General features: G+C 40.9%; 1 protein-coding gene across 1 annotated transcript in view; it reads left to right on the forward strand.

The window, feature by feature from the left end:
* Positions 1-17072, forward strand: part of si:ch211-186j3.6 (neural-cadherin) — a 1133875-nt gene that overhangs the window by 277479 nt on the left and 839324 nt on the right. Inside the window, 2 exon segments of the mRNA XM_034183518.1 lie at positions 719-916; positions 14266-14491. Coding sequence (XP_034039409.1) covers positions 719-916; positions 14266-14491 — 424 coding nt within the window.

Below are 17072 nucleotides of genomic sequence, written 5' to 3' on the forward strand. Positions count from 1 at the left end.
CACAACAGAGTTGCCTCAAAATGCTTCACACAGGTGAATGAGTGTGTCATTCCTACTGCGCATCTCACCACTGTCACACTATCCTTGTACATGTCCTGCACTACCCTCACATTAGGGTGATTCTTATTGTGGAATGTTGTGAAATGTACATAATACTCTGTGGTGGCCTCTTCACAAAGTGAGCAACTGGGGGAATAAGGACCTTGCCCAAGGCCCTTATTGATTTTCCCATCTGATGGAGGTTTGAATTAATGATTGTCTGTTCTCAAGCCCACCACTTAAACACTAGACCTTCACCTCACCCTACCAGCTCACTATCAGTTTAAAGTACTGACACAACTGAAAGTGTTGAAATTGTGGAGACAGTCATTTATCTCAGCAGCGATGTTCCTATCTCTGGGTCCTCTGCCTTTGACATCCAGAGACACCTGCAAAGATCTTATGGAGTCATGAGGTTGCTGGACAGAGGTGTTTTGTAATGCTGATCTCTTTACTGGAAAAAACAAAGGTCCAAGCCTTTAGGGTTCCGGTCTGGCTTGTCTTGTCTTCCGTTTGTCATGAATGCTTACGTACTGAATTGGCACCAGTGACGATGACTGAAATGAAAGTGCTCCAGATATTTGTGTGTTACCTTTTGAAGACATCAACCATGCCATTTGTAGTCGTCCTTAAATTAGCCCGTTAACTTTCCTTTGTGGTTTTTGTGGCCCTCTCTTAGGTCCAGAGTGGTACTTGATCAGAATTGAATTGACTGTAACAGACGTGAATGACAACGTCCCAGAGTGGGCCATGGTTCCTGCTCCGTACCTCTGTGTCGTGCCCTCTGATGCCCTCGCAAGCTCACTGGTCTACAAGCTTCATGCTCTGGATGGTGATGAAGGCAACAATGGAGAGGTGGAATACTTCCTGTCTGATGGTAGGTGGTTCCTTCTTCTCAGGTCTCAGTCTTTATTCATCAGAAGGCTCACATCTGATCTGTTTGTCACAACTTCAAATTAAGACGGCATAGCTGAAGAAATCAGTCTCATAAACTATATGTCAGTGCTGCCAGATCAGCTTATTATCAGCAACTTTGTGTAATGTCACTGATAAAGTTTGGAGTTGGTGTTTTTGTACTTTTTTCCAAAATGTATTTATGTATTGTGAAATATCAGAGTCCATCTATGATGTCAGGTATCCAGGTGCTGTTCCTCACAAAGTGTTATCACATGACCTTGTTCATCCAGCACTCAACGAACAGTGACATCGCTGTTTAATCAGATCAGGCTCATCAACAATCAACACTGTCATAAATAGATTTATAGGAAATTGATCTGCTCTCAAATGCAGCGGAAATCAAGAGCTGCTTGTGAGCTAACTGTGAAATCCATCACCATAATGCCGGATGGAGCACAAACGTCTGGTTCACAGTCTCAAAGAAAAAAGTAACACAAGAGAACACACCCAATAGACAATCCAAAAACATCAATCAGTTGTTCAGTAATTGTTCTTTCTTTTAAAAGAGTTACAAGAAAATATTAGAGGTTCATCATCACAATCAAAAGAACCTTTTTTTTATTACTGAAGAAAATTACTTAGGTGACTTTTTTTGTAAAATATATTGAAAATGTTGGTAGAATAAATAGAACCATGTTTGTGTAATAGTCGGGTTGATAATGCTAATGAATTTTATTGTGACATATGTCTAAAAAATGTGTAAAATAAAAAAATATGGAGATTCAAAGAAAAATTGCAAAAAATCTTAAAGTATAATAGTAATAATAATAATGATGATGATAATCATAATGACAACAATGTATTCTATTATATATATATATATATATATATATATATATATATATATATATATATATATATATATATATATATATATATATGTTCTCCACTCAGATTGCAATAGCCGATCACAGATTAGCCTTTCTGTCCATCATTTACCTGTATTTTGGCATGCTTGGTGCCAGAAAGTTATGTTGGATCCAAAAGGATCCAAAAAAGGCTAGGACCAAAAGTTATATTGGATCAGTTCCCATTGACCAATAGAGTTAGAGCTTACTGCCAACAGCTAGCCAATCAGAGCACGGCATACGAAGGTCAGGAACTAGCTGACAGACGCTGGTTGAAAAAATGGCAACAAACATGTCAACAACAGCAGAAAATGGTCTGCCAGTGAGGTTTGCTGAGTTCACAGAGGAGGAACTGGTGGAAATATTGAATTCCAAGGATGCCAAAAACACTAAGAAGGTAGACAAGCACACTACTGACGTTTTAGAAGCATTCATATGCTGTTCACAACAAAATAAATTGATCTAATTTACTTGAATCTTTGCTGTTTGCTTAATTTGGGAGGGGGTGGAGAACATAACAATTGATGGAAATTGTTATATAACATCATAACAATTGATGGAAAAGTTATATTAGACTCGTCCAATATAACTTTTCTTCATCCAACATTTCTCTATGTTGGACTCCTTACCATCCATTATTTGTATTTTATATATATATATATATATATATATATATATATATATATAGCAATAATAATAATAATTATAATCCTTATTTCTTTTTTATTATTTTATTATTTTCATTTAGAAAATAACAGTTTGACAATACGAGACCTTTTTATTTTTTGCAAAAATCATATGGAATTGAATCATGTGTGATTGCATCAGCCAAGCTTGAACCTTTGTGCGCATGCGTGAGTTTTTTCACGCCTGTCGGTTGCATCATTCGCCTGTGAGCATGCTTTGTGGGAGGAGTGGTCCAGCCCCCTCGGCGGATTTTCATTGTCAGGAAAATGGCCGAGCGACTGCCGCTTTGCTGCATCAAAATTTTTTCAGAAACTGTGAGACACAGCCAGGTGGAAACCATTCGGAAAATTCAGATGGCTTTCGGTGAAGATCTTATGGGCATCACACAGATTAAGGAGCATTACAACCGGATTAAAGACGGCCCACAGCGGCTGAGGGCGTACCGCGCTTCGTGCGGCCATCGACAGGCTGAAACGACCAGATCATTTCCAAAGTGAAGGCTGTGTTGATCCGGAACGTCGTCTGACTACCAGAGAAATGGCAAGAGAGGTGGACATAGCACTTTTTTGGCACATTACACTGTTACAGGAGATTTTGTAATGAAAGACGTGCGGCGGAATTCGCGCGTCAGGACAGAGTCGCTAATGGCGCAGAACAAAAAGCACCTCCGTGTTGGAAGTATCACAGGACATGCTCAGCTCTTCCACCATTCGGAAGATTCAGATGCCTTTGGGTGGTTTTTCAGTCGAGTGAGTATCCAAGAAATTGTCGAAGATCTGGGCATGTCACAACATGTCCTGTGAGACCAACACGGAGGTGCTTTCGTTCCGCGCCATTAGCGGCTCCGTGGCGAATTCCTCCACTCCTGTTTTCATGACAAAATCTCCTTTAACAGTGGAAGGTGCCAGGAAAGTGCTATGACCACCTTTTCTGCCATTTCTCTGGTAGTCAGACAACGTCCCGGATCAACACAGCGTTCAGTTTGGAAATGATCCGGTCGTTTCAGCCTGTCGATCGCCGCTCAGAGTGTGGCGCGCCCTCCGCCATTGTGCTCCGTCTTTAAACTGGCTGTAACAGTCCTTAATCTGTGTGATGCCCATAAAATCGTCCCTGAAAGCCATCTGAATTTTCCGAATGGTGTCCACCTGGCTGTCGCCCACAGTTTCTGGAAAAATTTGATGCAGCGCTGCTCCAGCCGTTCAGACATTTTCCTCACAATGAAAATCTGATGAGGGGGGAGGACCGGTGCTCACTCAAATCGTGCTCACAGGCGAATGACGCAACCGACAGGCGTGAAAAAACTCACGCATGCGCACGAAGGTTCAAGCTTGGCTGATGCAATCACACGTGATTCAAATCCATATGGTTTTTGCAAAAAATAAAAAGGTCGGATACTTTTCTAACAGACCTCGTACAATATGGAAAAAAAAATCTACTTTTTGACTATGTAAAGAAAAAAAGACACTCTGTATATGGTGGAAAAGAGCCAGAAAAAGCAAAAGTAATGTGCAAAATCTGCCACCATAAATTCCAAAAATAGTTTAAATAAAAATAGAACCATATAATAATCATGCATGGAATGTTCCCTTCCCACCCCACTCCACCCCAGCTCAGTCAGAGCAGCCACGTAATTCTGTAATTCTGTAAAAAGCAGTGGTTTATCGTGGCAGATGAGAGTTCAATGTTGCAACACCTGGTTGCTATTCATGAAAAGACTTCCCAGTGGATCTTCTCATTGTATATTATATATTCTCCAATTTTATATAAAAAAACATGGTTTCTTTTAAGCATTGAGGGACATTTTGCTGATTTCCAATGTAACAAGATAGTCTGTCTCACTATCAGTGATGTAAATGCTACAATATTATTTGGTATGGGGGTTATTTCTGTCAGTCTTTCCTGGGAATCAAACCACTAGATGGAAAAAAATGACAAAAATAGAAAGTACACTTCAACAGCGCAAAAGGCTCAAATGAAAGAGCCGATATTACATAAAAAAGGTGTGTCTTGTACTCAACTGCAACTGATACTCTGAAAAATTTGGTGTGCGTGTGTTTGTGTGTGTGTGTGTGTGTGTGTGTGTGTGTGTGTGTCAGTCAGTTTTACTCGGTTGTTCATTTTGAGCTATTTTTATAGGCAGGGTTGCTTGGTTATTGTTGGAGGTCTGGCAACACAGGTGGGCATTTCAAAATGAGCCTGAGATTCAATCAGCAGTGTGATGTTGGATGTTTTGTTTACTGTCGCATCATGTTGAGTTTTCTGCAGTTCCTTCGTGGAGGTTAAACCCCGCAGAGCTAATAAGTGTCACACGCATGTACTTATTTTCTACAACAATGCAATTTGCTTTTCTAACATATTATATCATTGCTTTTCTGTTTGTGTGGCACGGTAAAGGTTTCTGTAGGCCACGTTGCAAACTGACAAACGACTTCTTGTTTCCCCCAAAGAAACGACAAAGACAATTTGCCAAATAAGTGACAAACTCACCCCAGGCTTTGATTTTTCACTTGCTGCAGTTGGTGGTTTTGGCATTAAAGGCTTAATCACCACTTTTACTGCTAATTTGTTTGCTACTTTTGAACGCTGAGTTTAGTTATTATGGAGATGGGATTTGAATCAAGTCAGTCATTAGAAACTAGTTTTAGATTTTTTTTTTTTATGCTTTTGAAGAGGAAACAATTCATTCCCCATCTCATCAGTACGACTCCTGAGCTTCACATCTCAGTGATTTGACAAAGTGAGTGTGTGCATGTATTGATCAGCGTGCACATTTCTAATATTTCCGACAGCTGTTGAAAGTTTAAAAAATAAATTGAAAAGTCTCCTGCTTTGCACAGTCTGTGTTTTTCCACTGGTTTGATTCCGAGCTGTCACGGAGAAGCTTGTTAAACATCCTGATGTGATTTCATGCTGATCATCTCACACGCACACGCACACACACACACACACATGGTGTCACAGAAAGCTAGAAGGAAAGCAGCAAGATCGACTCTGTTAATCTGACATCACCGTATCATTGCACACAGCAGTTTATCTCCTTGTTATTTCAGTGAGAAATTTACTCTTATTGTTATTCTTGCCAGATTCTGTCATTTAATCCTTTAAAATTCTCATTCTTAGTTCTTTGCACGATGGTCCACAGGGTGAACACCATCAAGTTTAGCTGAGATTCATGATGATTTCTGAAATTTAGTACAGGCATTCTTTGGGGGAATGTCTGGTCATGATAAATTGGAATTTTGATTGACTGCCTATGGGGTCCCCACAGGGCCCCCTGGTCCCCCATTTTTCACACTGTTGGATTTGGTAGAGAAAATCTGTTTGCTATTTTTTCTCTAATTTTACATAAATATTCACTGGGAAGGTGCCAACATATTAGAAAAAAAAAAAAAAAACTCCATCCTTGAACTGTTCTAAGCCCCCCCCCCCCAACCACCAGCTCCCACAAAATATCTAAAATATGTCATTTTTCCACACACTGATTTACAGTAAAAAAAACTGTTCAATAATTGTTTGTCCAATTTTGCAAAAACATTCCTTTGGAGGCTGTCTATTGACATATAAACCAAAATAGAATACAAAAAAATCTCATTGAAATGAGCTCTTGGATTATTGTAAGGGCCACCCCCCCCCCCCCCAAAAAAAAAAAAAAATTGCACTCTTCAATTTATTGCACAAAGAAAAGGTTTCCTTTGATTTCGTAAAACGTTTCCTTGGGAGGCTGCCTATTGACAAATTAAATAAACAAATACATACATAAATAATAAAAAATATCGTTGTCCTTGTATCAGCCTTCCACCATCCCTTTTCACTTTAATGAACAAAAACTGACTCTTTGGGAGACTGCCTGTTGAGAAAAAAAGAAACAAATACTGTAAAAAAACAAAACAAAAAAAACAAATACTGTAAATACAATAAAAAATATAAAGTCATAAAATCTCATTGTCCTTGAATCATGCTATGCTATGGGCCTCCCAGTGCACCTGTCATCCCCATAGCAAAACCCAAAATGACATTTTTTGACACTTTTCAATTTATTGTAGAAAAACTGTTCAGTATTTTCCTCTAGTTTTGAAAAAAAAAAGATTCCTTTGGAGTTAGTGTCCCCTCGCCTCAGTCGCGGGGTGGCACACATGCCTTGATTTTTGAAGAAATCACAAATGGCTGTGATGAACTCCCTCACCAAATCATCACACTGCAAAAAAAAAAAAAAAAAAAAAAAGTCTGTCGAAACACAAAATAAAAATACTAAATCTGATGGAAAAGGTACTCAGAACAAGTGACAGTATCTGTCCATGCAGTTAAATAATTCCACTTGACCAGATTTCTTGAACTAAGATTGTTAAATCTCGAAAGATTAGACTGTAAAGCTGAACACTTAAAATAAGAGACTATTTACCTATTTAAGGGCCCCTTCATACATAGTACGAATAAATACAAATCAGGACGAATCACGGCGGAACAGCTCGTATGAGCGAACCACGAAAACATCAAGCTGACGGGCAGGCATGCACGATACCGCTGCAACGGTTTTGTGCATGTGGGAACACAGTGCGAGTAGCTGTGCTGCTGTGACAAAAAAAAAAAATACATACCACCCACGGGATTTCAACATGCAATTTCCAAAAGCTCTGATTGTCAGCCAGAAACGTTACCACTGAGCTACCATCACTGTCCTGTAAAAGGTGTGGGAAAGTGACTGATATCAAGAAGGACTTGGACGTATTTAAGAAAAAGACAACTACACACCATTTAAAAACACTGCATTTCATTGAATCCCTCTTATCAAGCGGGCAATACAAGTATGATCTGTCTGTTCCTCTGTAGATTACCCATGGTCACAAACGTACAGTCATGAAATGACATGAATGAGAAGCAGGGTGCTCTTATCATGTCCACATCTGCTGGCGGCGTGTCCACCTGGCCCCGCGCACGTGTCCTGCACAACATACGTGTCTTGTGGACGGCGCACCACAGGACAGACACCGCGTCATGTGGAACAGAGCTCACGTGGGTGATGTGACATTCAGATCACCCGCTGCGTGTTCTGATCTGACGGTCCATTTCACCTGGGACAGCCTGTCAATGTGCACAGCGTGTGTGCACTCACTGCAGCCCATTGCAACAGCGATATATCTTTTTATGTATGTCCACGTGAGGGCAGCAAGCAGACACACACGCATCACAGTGGATAGTTGTTAATTCATGTCCGTCCAAACATGGTATGTGTTCTCCAGCTGGGACGTCCAGAACCAGAGATCTGCACAGCTGCTCCTGTCAGCGGACACATCCCGTGTCAGTTCAGTGCACACACCAACGTGTCACTGTGTCTGTTTGTAAAGCCACACCCATGCGGGCACTTAGACAAATTTCACATCCAGCTCGACAGTGATTGTCTACTGACTGTTTTCATGTTAATAGTGTGAATGGTCACACATTTTCTCAGTGCCAAATGAACGGTGATAGATGTTCATGTGTGTCAGCTGGAATTTGGCTGACACCTGCCGTGAGAGGGTTCAGTGGGCTTTCACAATGCACACTCTGTCTTTCAGCCGCTGGTGTGCGCAAATAGATTGGGCAACAGGTGTACAAGGCTTTGGAGGCAGCTATGATTTTACACGTATTGCATACGATTCCTGCTTCATGCGCACTTCATGCGCAATTTGACCACATTTGTACTATGTGTGAAGGGGCCCTAAAGAAGATCATTTTTCTAACACTTCTAAATGTAAGTTTTTCTTTTTTTATCTTGGTAAGAATCAAATAACTTGCAGTGCAGGCAGGCACCTCGTACCCCTCACCACGTGGTCTTGTGCGCAACATGAGGTGTTGACACTCAAGTTCCCTTTTATATGATGGGAAAGGAACAGCACTTCTGCAAGCGACTGAACACTGCAACAGGTGCACGCGTGTAAGCAAGCTGGATGCGTCCTCTGCAGCTACATACAAGCTGCATGGAATCGATTCATGGTGTTCATTTATTTCTATATTTATTTTTCCTAGGAAAGTGAAAATTAAGTTTAATGCTCTTGGTCGCATCCTGACATTAGTGTGTGAGTGTGAATGCCAGGTGTAATTGTTAAGCGCTTTGAGGTTCTGATGCAGAAAAGCACCATATAAATGCACTCCATTCTCCTGTTTTTTTCCCTATATTTCTGAGGACAAAAGTGCATTTAGGTTTAATGCTCCTGCTCAGCACTGGTAGGCACAGCTAACCAAAAAGCTAACCAGCTAACTGAAAAGTTATCTTTTATAATGCTAAACTGATAAACCACCAAAAAAGCTACAGCTAATTGCTAGCTTTCAGTACTGTGTAAACTCTCAGGTACTAACAAGCCGATTTTGAGTTTAAACACCGCCAATGCTTCTGATAGAATCAAAGGCGATCACAAACCCAAACACAGTCAATGAGTCATGCGCTTCTGTCTTTGTGCACCCTGCCCACTGCTTTAGGGAAAGCATCATTTACCTTGCCAGCATACACTGGTCCAGCCGTGACGCAGACATCTTGAAAAAGAAAGCAGGTTTGACTTATGGTTTTGATTTATAAATCAAATTAATCCAGATAGAATAACTACATTAATGTCAACTCTTTAAATGTTACATTAACACACAGATGCCCAAAGGGATTATGGGTAAACTGAGCATCCGCTCATAGTGATTGGTTGACTTAATCATTCTATGTAAAAACCAACACGTGAGTAAAAACCAACAAGTGAATGTAACATGTGTGTTGGTGTTTACAAATAAATGTGCCTTTGTAAAATATGTCATTTTTTTTCAATTGTTAATGTTCATATCTTCAGAATTAGTGCATTATTTTTAAATTAACAGATATGTGTTATATTTTCACTTTGTACATTTTAAGAGTTGGCATTAATGTAGGTATTCTATCTGGATTAGTTTGATTTATAAATGAAAACCATAGGTCAAACCTGCTTTCATTTTCAAGATGTCTTTACCTCATGGCTGGACCACTGTATGCTGTAAAGTGTAATGACTTTTGAATTTTATTTTTTTTGGGGGGGGGGGGGTAGTCTGGCGGCCAGGTCCCTTTTGCTTGGGTTGAGTTGAGCTCAGCTCATCTCAGCTGTCTCACTGCTGAAAAATACAAAGCGGACAGTCACCAGCAGGGTTCATAAATGTTTTTCACCACTACTAACTATGCAAAAAAACATTAGAGGTCTGAAAGTTATCGGAACTACATTTATCAGAAGCTAATTGGTTTTTGAAGTTAGCTAAAGAGCTAATCTGCTAACAAAAAAGTTAGCTTCAGTAATTAGCAGTTAACACATTAGCGGAACTGTGCCCACCACTGCTGCTCAGCACACACCCCACATGCATGCGCAGACTGGACACATCCTGTCCAGCCATGGATGACCTGCACAAACTGGATTTGTTGTTTATTTATTTATTTATGTATTTATTATTCCAAGGACATAAGTGGATTTAAGTTTAATGCTCGTGTTTGGCGGACGCCCGTTGTGTAGGTATTCAGTCTGTGCTAGACGAACGATGTCAGCACTCTAGCTTAATTTTTATCAGAATACTTCCAAAAGATCGTGGTGCCTGTGTATCCTCTTCTGCTACAGCAGAGGTGCAGCATGTGATGGAACTCAGTTTTATGAACGCACACTCCAGCTGTACAAGCGTGCTTTAGGCACGGTGGCTTAGTGGTTAGCACTGTTGCCAGGTGGGAATTGAACAACAGTTCAATTCCTGTCTGTGTCCTTTCTGTGTGGAGTTTGCATGTTTTCCCCGTGTTGTGTGGGTTTCCTCCGGGTGCTCCTGTGCTCCGGTGCTCCGGTTTCCTCCCACATCCAAAGACATGTGGGTTAGGTGGACTGGAATGTTTAAATTGTCCGTAGGTGTGTGAGTGGGTGTGACTGTGTTTGTTTGTCTGTTTGTGGCCCTGCGACAGACTGACGTCCTGTGTACCCCACCTCATGCTCTATGACTGCTGGGATAGGCTCCAGCCCCCCGCGACCCTTAATTGGACTAAGCGGTTGAAGATAAGTGTGTGTGAGTGTGAGTATTGTAAAATGGCAAGTGTTTGTATCCCCTTATTGTAGACTATTTGGAGAGATTACACACATAAATATGATTAGGCACTCAGTGCAGAGTAGCCCATCATTTGTTTTGCCCTGTGATCTTATACCATTTGAAGATGATTCCCCAATAGCAGCCACACTCACAAAGCTGCCTGAGAGAGATGATTGTGAAGGATCTCCAGTCTCTGTCCATAGTGGAAGACCAAAGTTTCCACGGATTTGCGAGAGATCTTGACCCAAAATATAAATTCCCAGGAAGAAAAAACTGACAGACTCATCTTAAGAAGATGTTTGATGAATGCAAAGGCAAAGTTATTCTTTAAGAAGTTATGATTTGAAATCAGGCCCAGTGCCAGAAAAAAAAATATTAAGGGGGTGATGAGTTTATCACAGGGGGCGGGGTCACCCCCCCCCCCCAAAACGCACACCGGAGGGGACGTGCCTCTGAGCGTGCATAATGAATTGGGTGCACTCCTGGAAAGGTCATGTATTTAGGCTACACCATTGTAAGAGACTGAGTGAATAGGAGTAAAGAGTGATGACAGTATTTTTTAAATTATTATTTGAACGTACAGACCCTCGGTCAAGTGATCTCCTGCATACCACAAAACCAAACCAACAACTGATCTGAGAAACGACACGAGACAGTAGATTAACCCCACATACAGCCCTCCATCACAAGCGCAAACACAGCGCAATTGGGCATGACAGTCACACAACGGGTCAAAGATAAACCTTTCAGGTAGATATATTTACAACAATACATAACTTTTGTCTTCCCATAAAACTCCATGTCTTAACATAAAATTCTCTGTGGAAACTGGATGCTAGCCTACCTCAGTGGACTCAGGATCCTTGCCCTCTGCCGCACTGACAAGCGCAGCCCTCAAGGGCCTTTCATGGGCCTTTCACACTGAATATGTCAGATGCGTCAAAAATCGGTCTAAAAAGCATTATTTTCAATGAGACGCGTTGCTTTTTAGATGCGTCAGATGCGTCGCGTCAAAAGCCGAGCTAAGCCGACGCTTCTGATGGGAGCGCATATTGCCGCTTGTCGGCAGTCTGACACAGTCAAAGTTCAATCCAATCCAATTTTCGATGCTCTGAGCTTTTACGTACCTTTGCGTTGTCCAATAGGAACGACGCGTCGGGCCAAAACATGGAAGACTAGTGGCAGAAACCACTGATCTCTACAAAACGGATCATCTGCAGAAACCACTGATCTGTACAAAACATACGTGTCACAGGACTGCTCATTTATGGAGCAGTTTTCTGAAGAAAAATCCTTCGAAATGTTTTTTGTTGTTGTTACCTCAGAATTTCTGATTACTGTTAAAAAAAAGTTTAGAACACTTGTAATTAAAATAGCTAAATAAATCAATAAATGGTTCTTTAGAAACCTTTCATCTGTAAATTAAAACCACCTGTTATTTCAGATTAGATAATTTCTTGTTTAACATAAGGACATTTATTTTTAGACAAAATAACATGGAAATTTGTACATTTTTTTAAGTCTGGTAGATTATTTATATCTCATTTCAACCAGAAAAACCGACACTGTAAATAAATACAAATGTTTATTATGAATGCAACAGGAAATAATTTAACAATGATTGCAGTGTGATTGTAAAGTAGGATTTCTGTGACATAAACCTCATGATGAATTTTTTTTAATGGTCATTTCAACTTGTAATTTTGCCAAAATATGTAATTGCCTTTAATGTTGTTATCAGGACAGAGTCATTTCTATAATATGAATTTGAGCGCAATAAGTGGAGAGCTTCTACCTGTGCAAATGTCTTTTGACTTTGATTTCATGGACATTTTTAATGATCCGTTCATTTATTGTTAAAATATAAAATGAAACAGCTTTTTTTTTAAAATAATAAAGTAGTTGCTGTTGAAAGAGCCTTTTATTTAGAAGCAGGTGATGTTCTAATAGATTTTTGGGACCAGATGAAGGTCGCTTCTGCAGCTTTGAACTCTGGTGGTGTTGCTGAAGACACTTTTGTCCTATTTTGAAGATGAGATGTTTTCTTTCGACTGGACTTTGTGGTTTTCATTCTTATCAATTGTCTGGTTGTCTGCACAGCAAATGTTCCTGATTGGGACAAATAAAAATATTTCTTTAAATATAAAGAAACACTAAACAGTTTATATATAAAAGAGGGAAAAAAAAAGGGAAAAAAATGATGGGAAAAAAAACACGCCTGAAAAAATAAGTTATTTAAAGTTGAGCTTTTGTGGTGTCTGAAAAAAGCTGTAGCTTTATTTGGCAAAAATAAAAAAGACTGAACCATTTACAAATTAAAGTGTTCACTCAGATCAACTGTGCTAAAAGGCTAAGCTAGCGTTAGCCGATCATTAAACCTTCACAGCAGTTCAGTAAACGTTACGTTTTATTTTTACATTATTCTCACCTCAATAAAGCTGCAGAACTAAACTCCGTTGGTCAAACTGGGACTTCGCATATATCCAAAAAGTGGGAGATTTTGGACTGAGTGGATTTGCTCCATCACCCCGGCTGCCTGCCTCACTCTGCCTAGTGATGATGCCTGAAGGCCGGCTTGTCTGTGCGGGTCGGCCCGCTGTCGCGGTTTGATCGATATCCCACTAAGTCGTCAGTCCTCCCTCGGTCGGCGTCACTCTGAAAAGTAGCTGAAAAAACCTTCTCCCAGCAGGGTGATGGGAGAATTGTTCTACTGCTGTTTTTTAAAGCTTTTTCGTGGTTCAGGTGACCCAAATTCAAGATGGCAATCGCTGAACTTTTTTCAGGTTGTGGAAACGGCCAGAGTGTGACCTGCGCCCTTGCCGCTTCTGAAGTCAATGGATTGGGACACGTTGATGGATTGGCCTAAAGTATTCAGTGTGAAAGGCCCTTCAACCTATCAAATTGCTTGAACACAGACACATAACATATCCGTTTGTTTTAAAATTAATTACTTTAGTTAATTAATTTGGTTTATTTGTTAAATACGTGATATTATTGAATAACTAATATTTTGCTATATTTTCCAGTATTTCTTTTTCTTTCTTTTTTATTTTTATTTTTTGAGGGGGCGGGGTTGATGATGTGAGGGGGCGTCACCCCCAAACGCCCCCTCGTGGCGCCAGGTCCGTTTGAAATACCCTACTTTTTTAGATTTACCATAGAATTTGAATTTTACTCAGTACCAGATTGGAAAATAAATTTGTGGTATCGAACATCACTATTGTTTATGCTTTTCTTCTGTTTATTTTTTTTTTCCATTTCTTTATTGTATTTATATTTTTCTGTGCTTGTTCTGCCTGAAGTCTGGGGAATTTTCACAGTCTCTTTTACATAATAACGATGTAATAGTCCACATCGTTCCTGAGCACTGTGTGCACAAACATGTGGTCCTCTCAGCCGCAGCACTGGTGCTAAAAATCCGTGAGAGTGCTGCATGGAATTCACGTGCAAATCCAAATACTGCGCCAGTGCCGCTTGACATGTGCGCTACATGACATGTCAGTGGTTCTCACACGCTATGTATGTGGACTGCTTGAGATTTGTGGCCATATTTTCTTCACCACTCCGTACAGCATTTAGCAGACAGTTGGCCACCATGCACACACGCATCAGGAGGACTGATTCAGGTTTTTTTTTTTTTTTTGGTGAATTCGCACAAACATTCATTGTGACTTGTTTTGTTTATCTGTAGGTGGTGATGGGCGTTTTGAAGTGGACAGGAAGACTGGCCAGATTCGAACCACCGGTCTTCCTCTGCAGCGTGACAGGGAGTACCTGCTGACCGTGGTGGCTGCAGACCGCCTGGGCAGCCGCAGCGCCCCCGCTGTTGTCTCTGTGGTTGCTGGAGCTCGGCCGCCACAATTCACCAACGCCTCTTTTACCATCGCCATACCGGAAAACACTCCCGAGGGCACGACGTGAGTACCATGAACCCACAGTCAGAGGGATGAGGGCTGTGTAACTGATGTCTTTGCTAGGACTGTATAACAAAGTGAATAATCCACTTGCATCTGAAATGATAAAATAGCTGAACTCATTTCCATAAAATTAGTCAGGGGCTACAACTTTTTACCTCGACCTCTTACTTTGATCATGGACTGATCTAAATCTAAATCAAGGTTTTTTTTTTCTGTCCATAGGATCAGTGTAGCTGCCAAGTTTGATCAAAATTAGGTGAGGTGTTCTTAAACCCCCTTACGTAGGGATGGAGTCCCTTTTGTGTCTCTTGTGCAACCAGAAAATCTGGGAGGACACCACAGGATGCTGTGGAAGGCACAGCACACACCTAGGTTGTATAACGAAGGCTCAGTGGAAGCACACAGGGTGCTATAGTCGTGAATTTGTCATTTTGAATTTGTCATAACAAATGGAGAAGGGATCCAGAGGATGAAGACCACTCAAAGGAGGCACATATGACACACAAAGAAAGCACAAACGACACCATGGTCAGTCAATGAATGCACAATGATCTGGGCTGTTTTCTGTCATGAACTGAGGTGCCATGGCACAAAAGGTTGTTGAACACATACGCAGACTCAAAACTCTGAGGTAGGGGTAAAAGTCTTTATCTCATAAAAATCAGGCTGGGGTATGGTACACAGGAAGGCTGTCAGTGAGGCAATGGTACAGGTAGGAGTCAAGCAGCAGCGTGGTCACAAAACAAGCACTGTTCCAAAATACCAGAAGACAAAATACAGGGGCTGAGGCAGGAGTGGTCAAAACAAAACATGGTCAAACACGGCAAGGCAAAGCAGAGAAAACGACAAAGGCTGGAATGTGGACAAAAAATCACAATGAACTGGTGGGGAAGTGGTGAACTCAACAGGCTTAAATAGGCAGGAGGTGTTTAGGGGAACAAGACACAGGTGTGGAGGAACAATCTGGAAGGGGGGGTGTGGCAAACAAAAGGGAGAGGACACACCCATACCAAATCCTGAACACCAGACACGAGAGTGCAGTAAGACAAAAAAAAAAAACTGAACAAGACCCAACCAAAAGATGAACCTGAAGCCACAGTGATCTAAATAAAATACCAAAACCAAAGGTGAACAAAACCCAAGACCTAACAGATAAGAAATAAAGTAAAGACCTAAGACCAAGGAGTAGAGTCAGGAACCAAATGCAAGAACTGAAAAGGGGGTCAACAAAAAAATAAATGCTAAGACAAACTAGAACAGATCTCACACATAATAATACACAGATAATTCAACATAAGACAAAAGAAAAGCAAACAGGCAATATTGTATAAAGTACAAGAAAATCAAGTAAAAAATTAAGTAAAAGTACAGATACCCTTTAAAAAATGACGTTTGTAGAAGTACAAGTCACCAATTGAAATGCTACTCAAGTAAAAGTCTTAAAGTATCTAGTATTTATTGTACTCAAGTATGACAAGTAATGTACAACTAAATGTACTCAAGTATTTAAAGTAAAAGTGCAAGTAAATGTTAATAATCAAAAACGGAGTGATTTTTTTATATTGCAAAGTTTGTCTAGGCTTGTAAATGACTGGTAGTATTAGTCAAAATACTGAAAATTGTGCACATCACACAAAAACACTTCAGAAACAAGGTTTCAGAACCTAAATGAGAGGCTACTCACTGTTCATGTTATGTGTCGACGCGGGTTGAGGAGCGGACCTGCGTCAGACGGAACCCAGCGCTACAAATAACCAGAAAAGCGGTTCCAAAAACAATATATTTATTCACCCACTGGTGCATAAAAACTGTAAAAAAAAAAACAAAATAGCGTCCTTCTGGTGGAGTGAAGGCTGGCACGCTCTCCAGCACCCAAAAGGATCGAAGCCCGGCGCTCCTGGACCCACTACCACCGCCAAACACCCCCCAGGTGGACACGACAAACCGACTCTCTGCGAAGCATAGAAGAGGTGAGGTAAGTTAGCAGTTACAACTAATATCCTTCAAAAGACGCACACTATCAGCAACACATACAGGTCTGTATTTTAAGCTTTATGCAAATAAGCAGCTTCTCACAACAGGTGGAGGACCACTTGTCCGTATGCCACAGCAGTGAGAAGCGAGCTGCACAATCCTCATCACAATTCAAGTATACTGCGTAACAAAATACCAAGCTACTATCAACAATTAGTCAAACACTTAATCACCTTTGATGTGTGCTGACAGCATGTGTCCCTCACCCTTCCTTGCTTCACGGGCTCGATGTGTCAAACCCAGGCGCGGTCCTCAGCGTCTCACAAACGAACATCACAAGGTCGAGTTCCCGGCAGTTTTGCTTGAATCACACATGACTTAAATGCAGAACGCCATCCAATTATCTGCTTCAGCTGAAAGTCTTTAAGGTTGCATGTGAGCACCATTCACAGGTGCTGCACATGATGTTGATGAGGGTGAAGGATTCTTCAGCCAGCACCTTCTCCACAGACAAATCAGTTCTCATGCCACCTGGAGAGCAAAGAAAAGAAAACAACACCAAAATATCCAGCCACACCCCCCAACACACAACAGTACCCCCCCTTTA

Source organism: Thalassophryne amazonica, chromosome 2 (genome assembly GCF_902500255.1).
Source record: "Thalassophryne amazonica chromosome 2, fThaAma1.1, whole genome shotgun sequence".
Classification (NCBI taxonomy): domain Eukaryota; kingdom Metazoa; phylum Chordata; class Actinopteri; order Batrachoidiformes; family Batrachoididae; genus Thalassophryne; species Thalassophryne amazonica.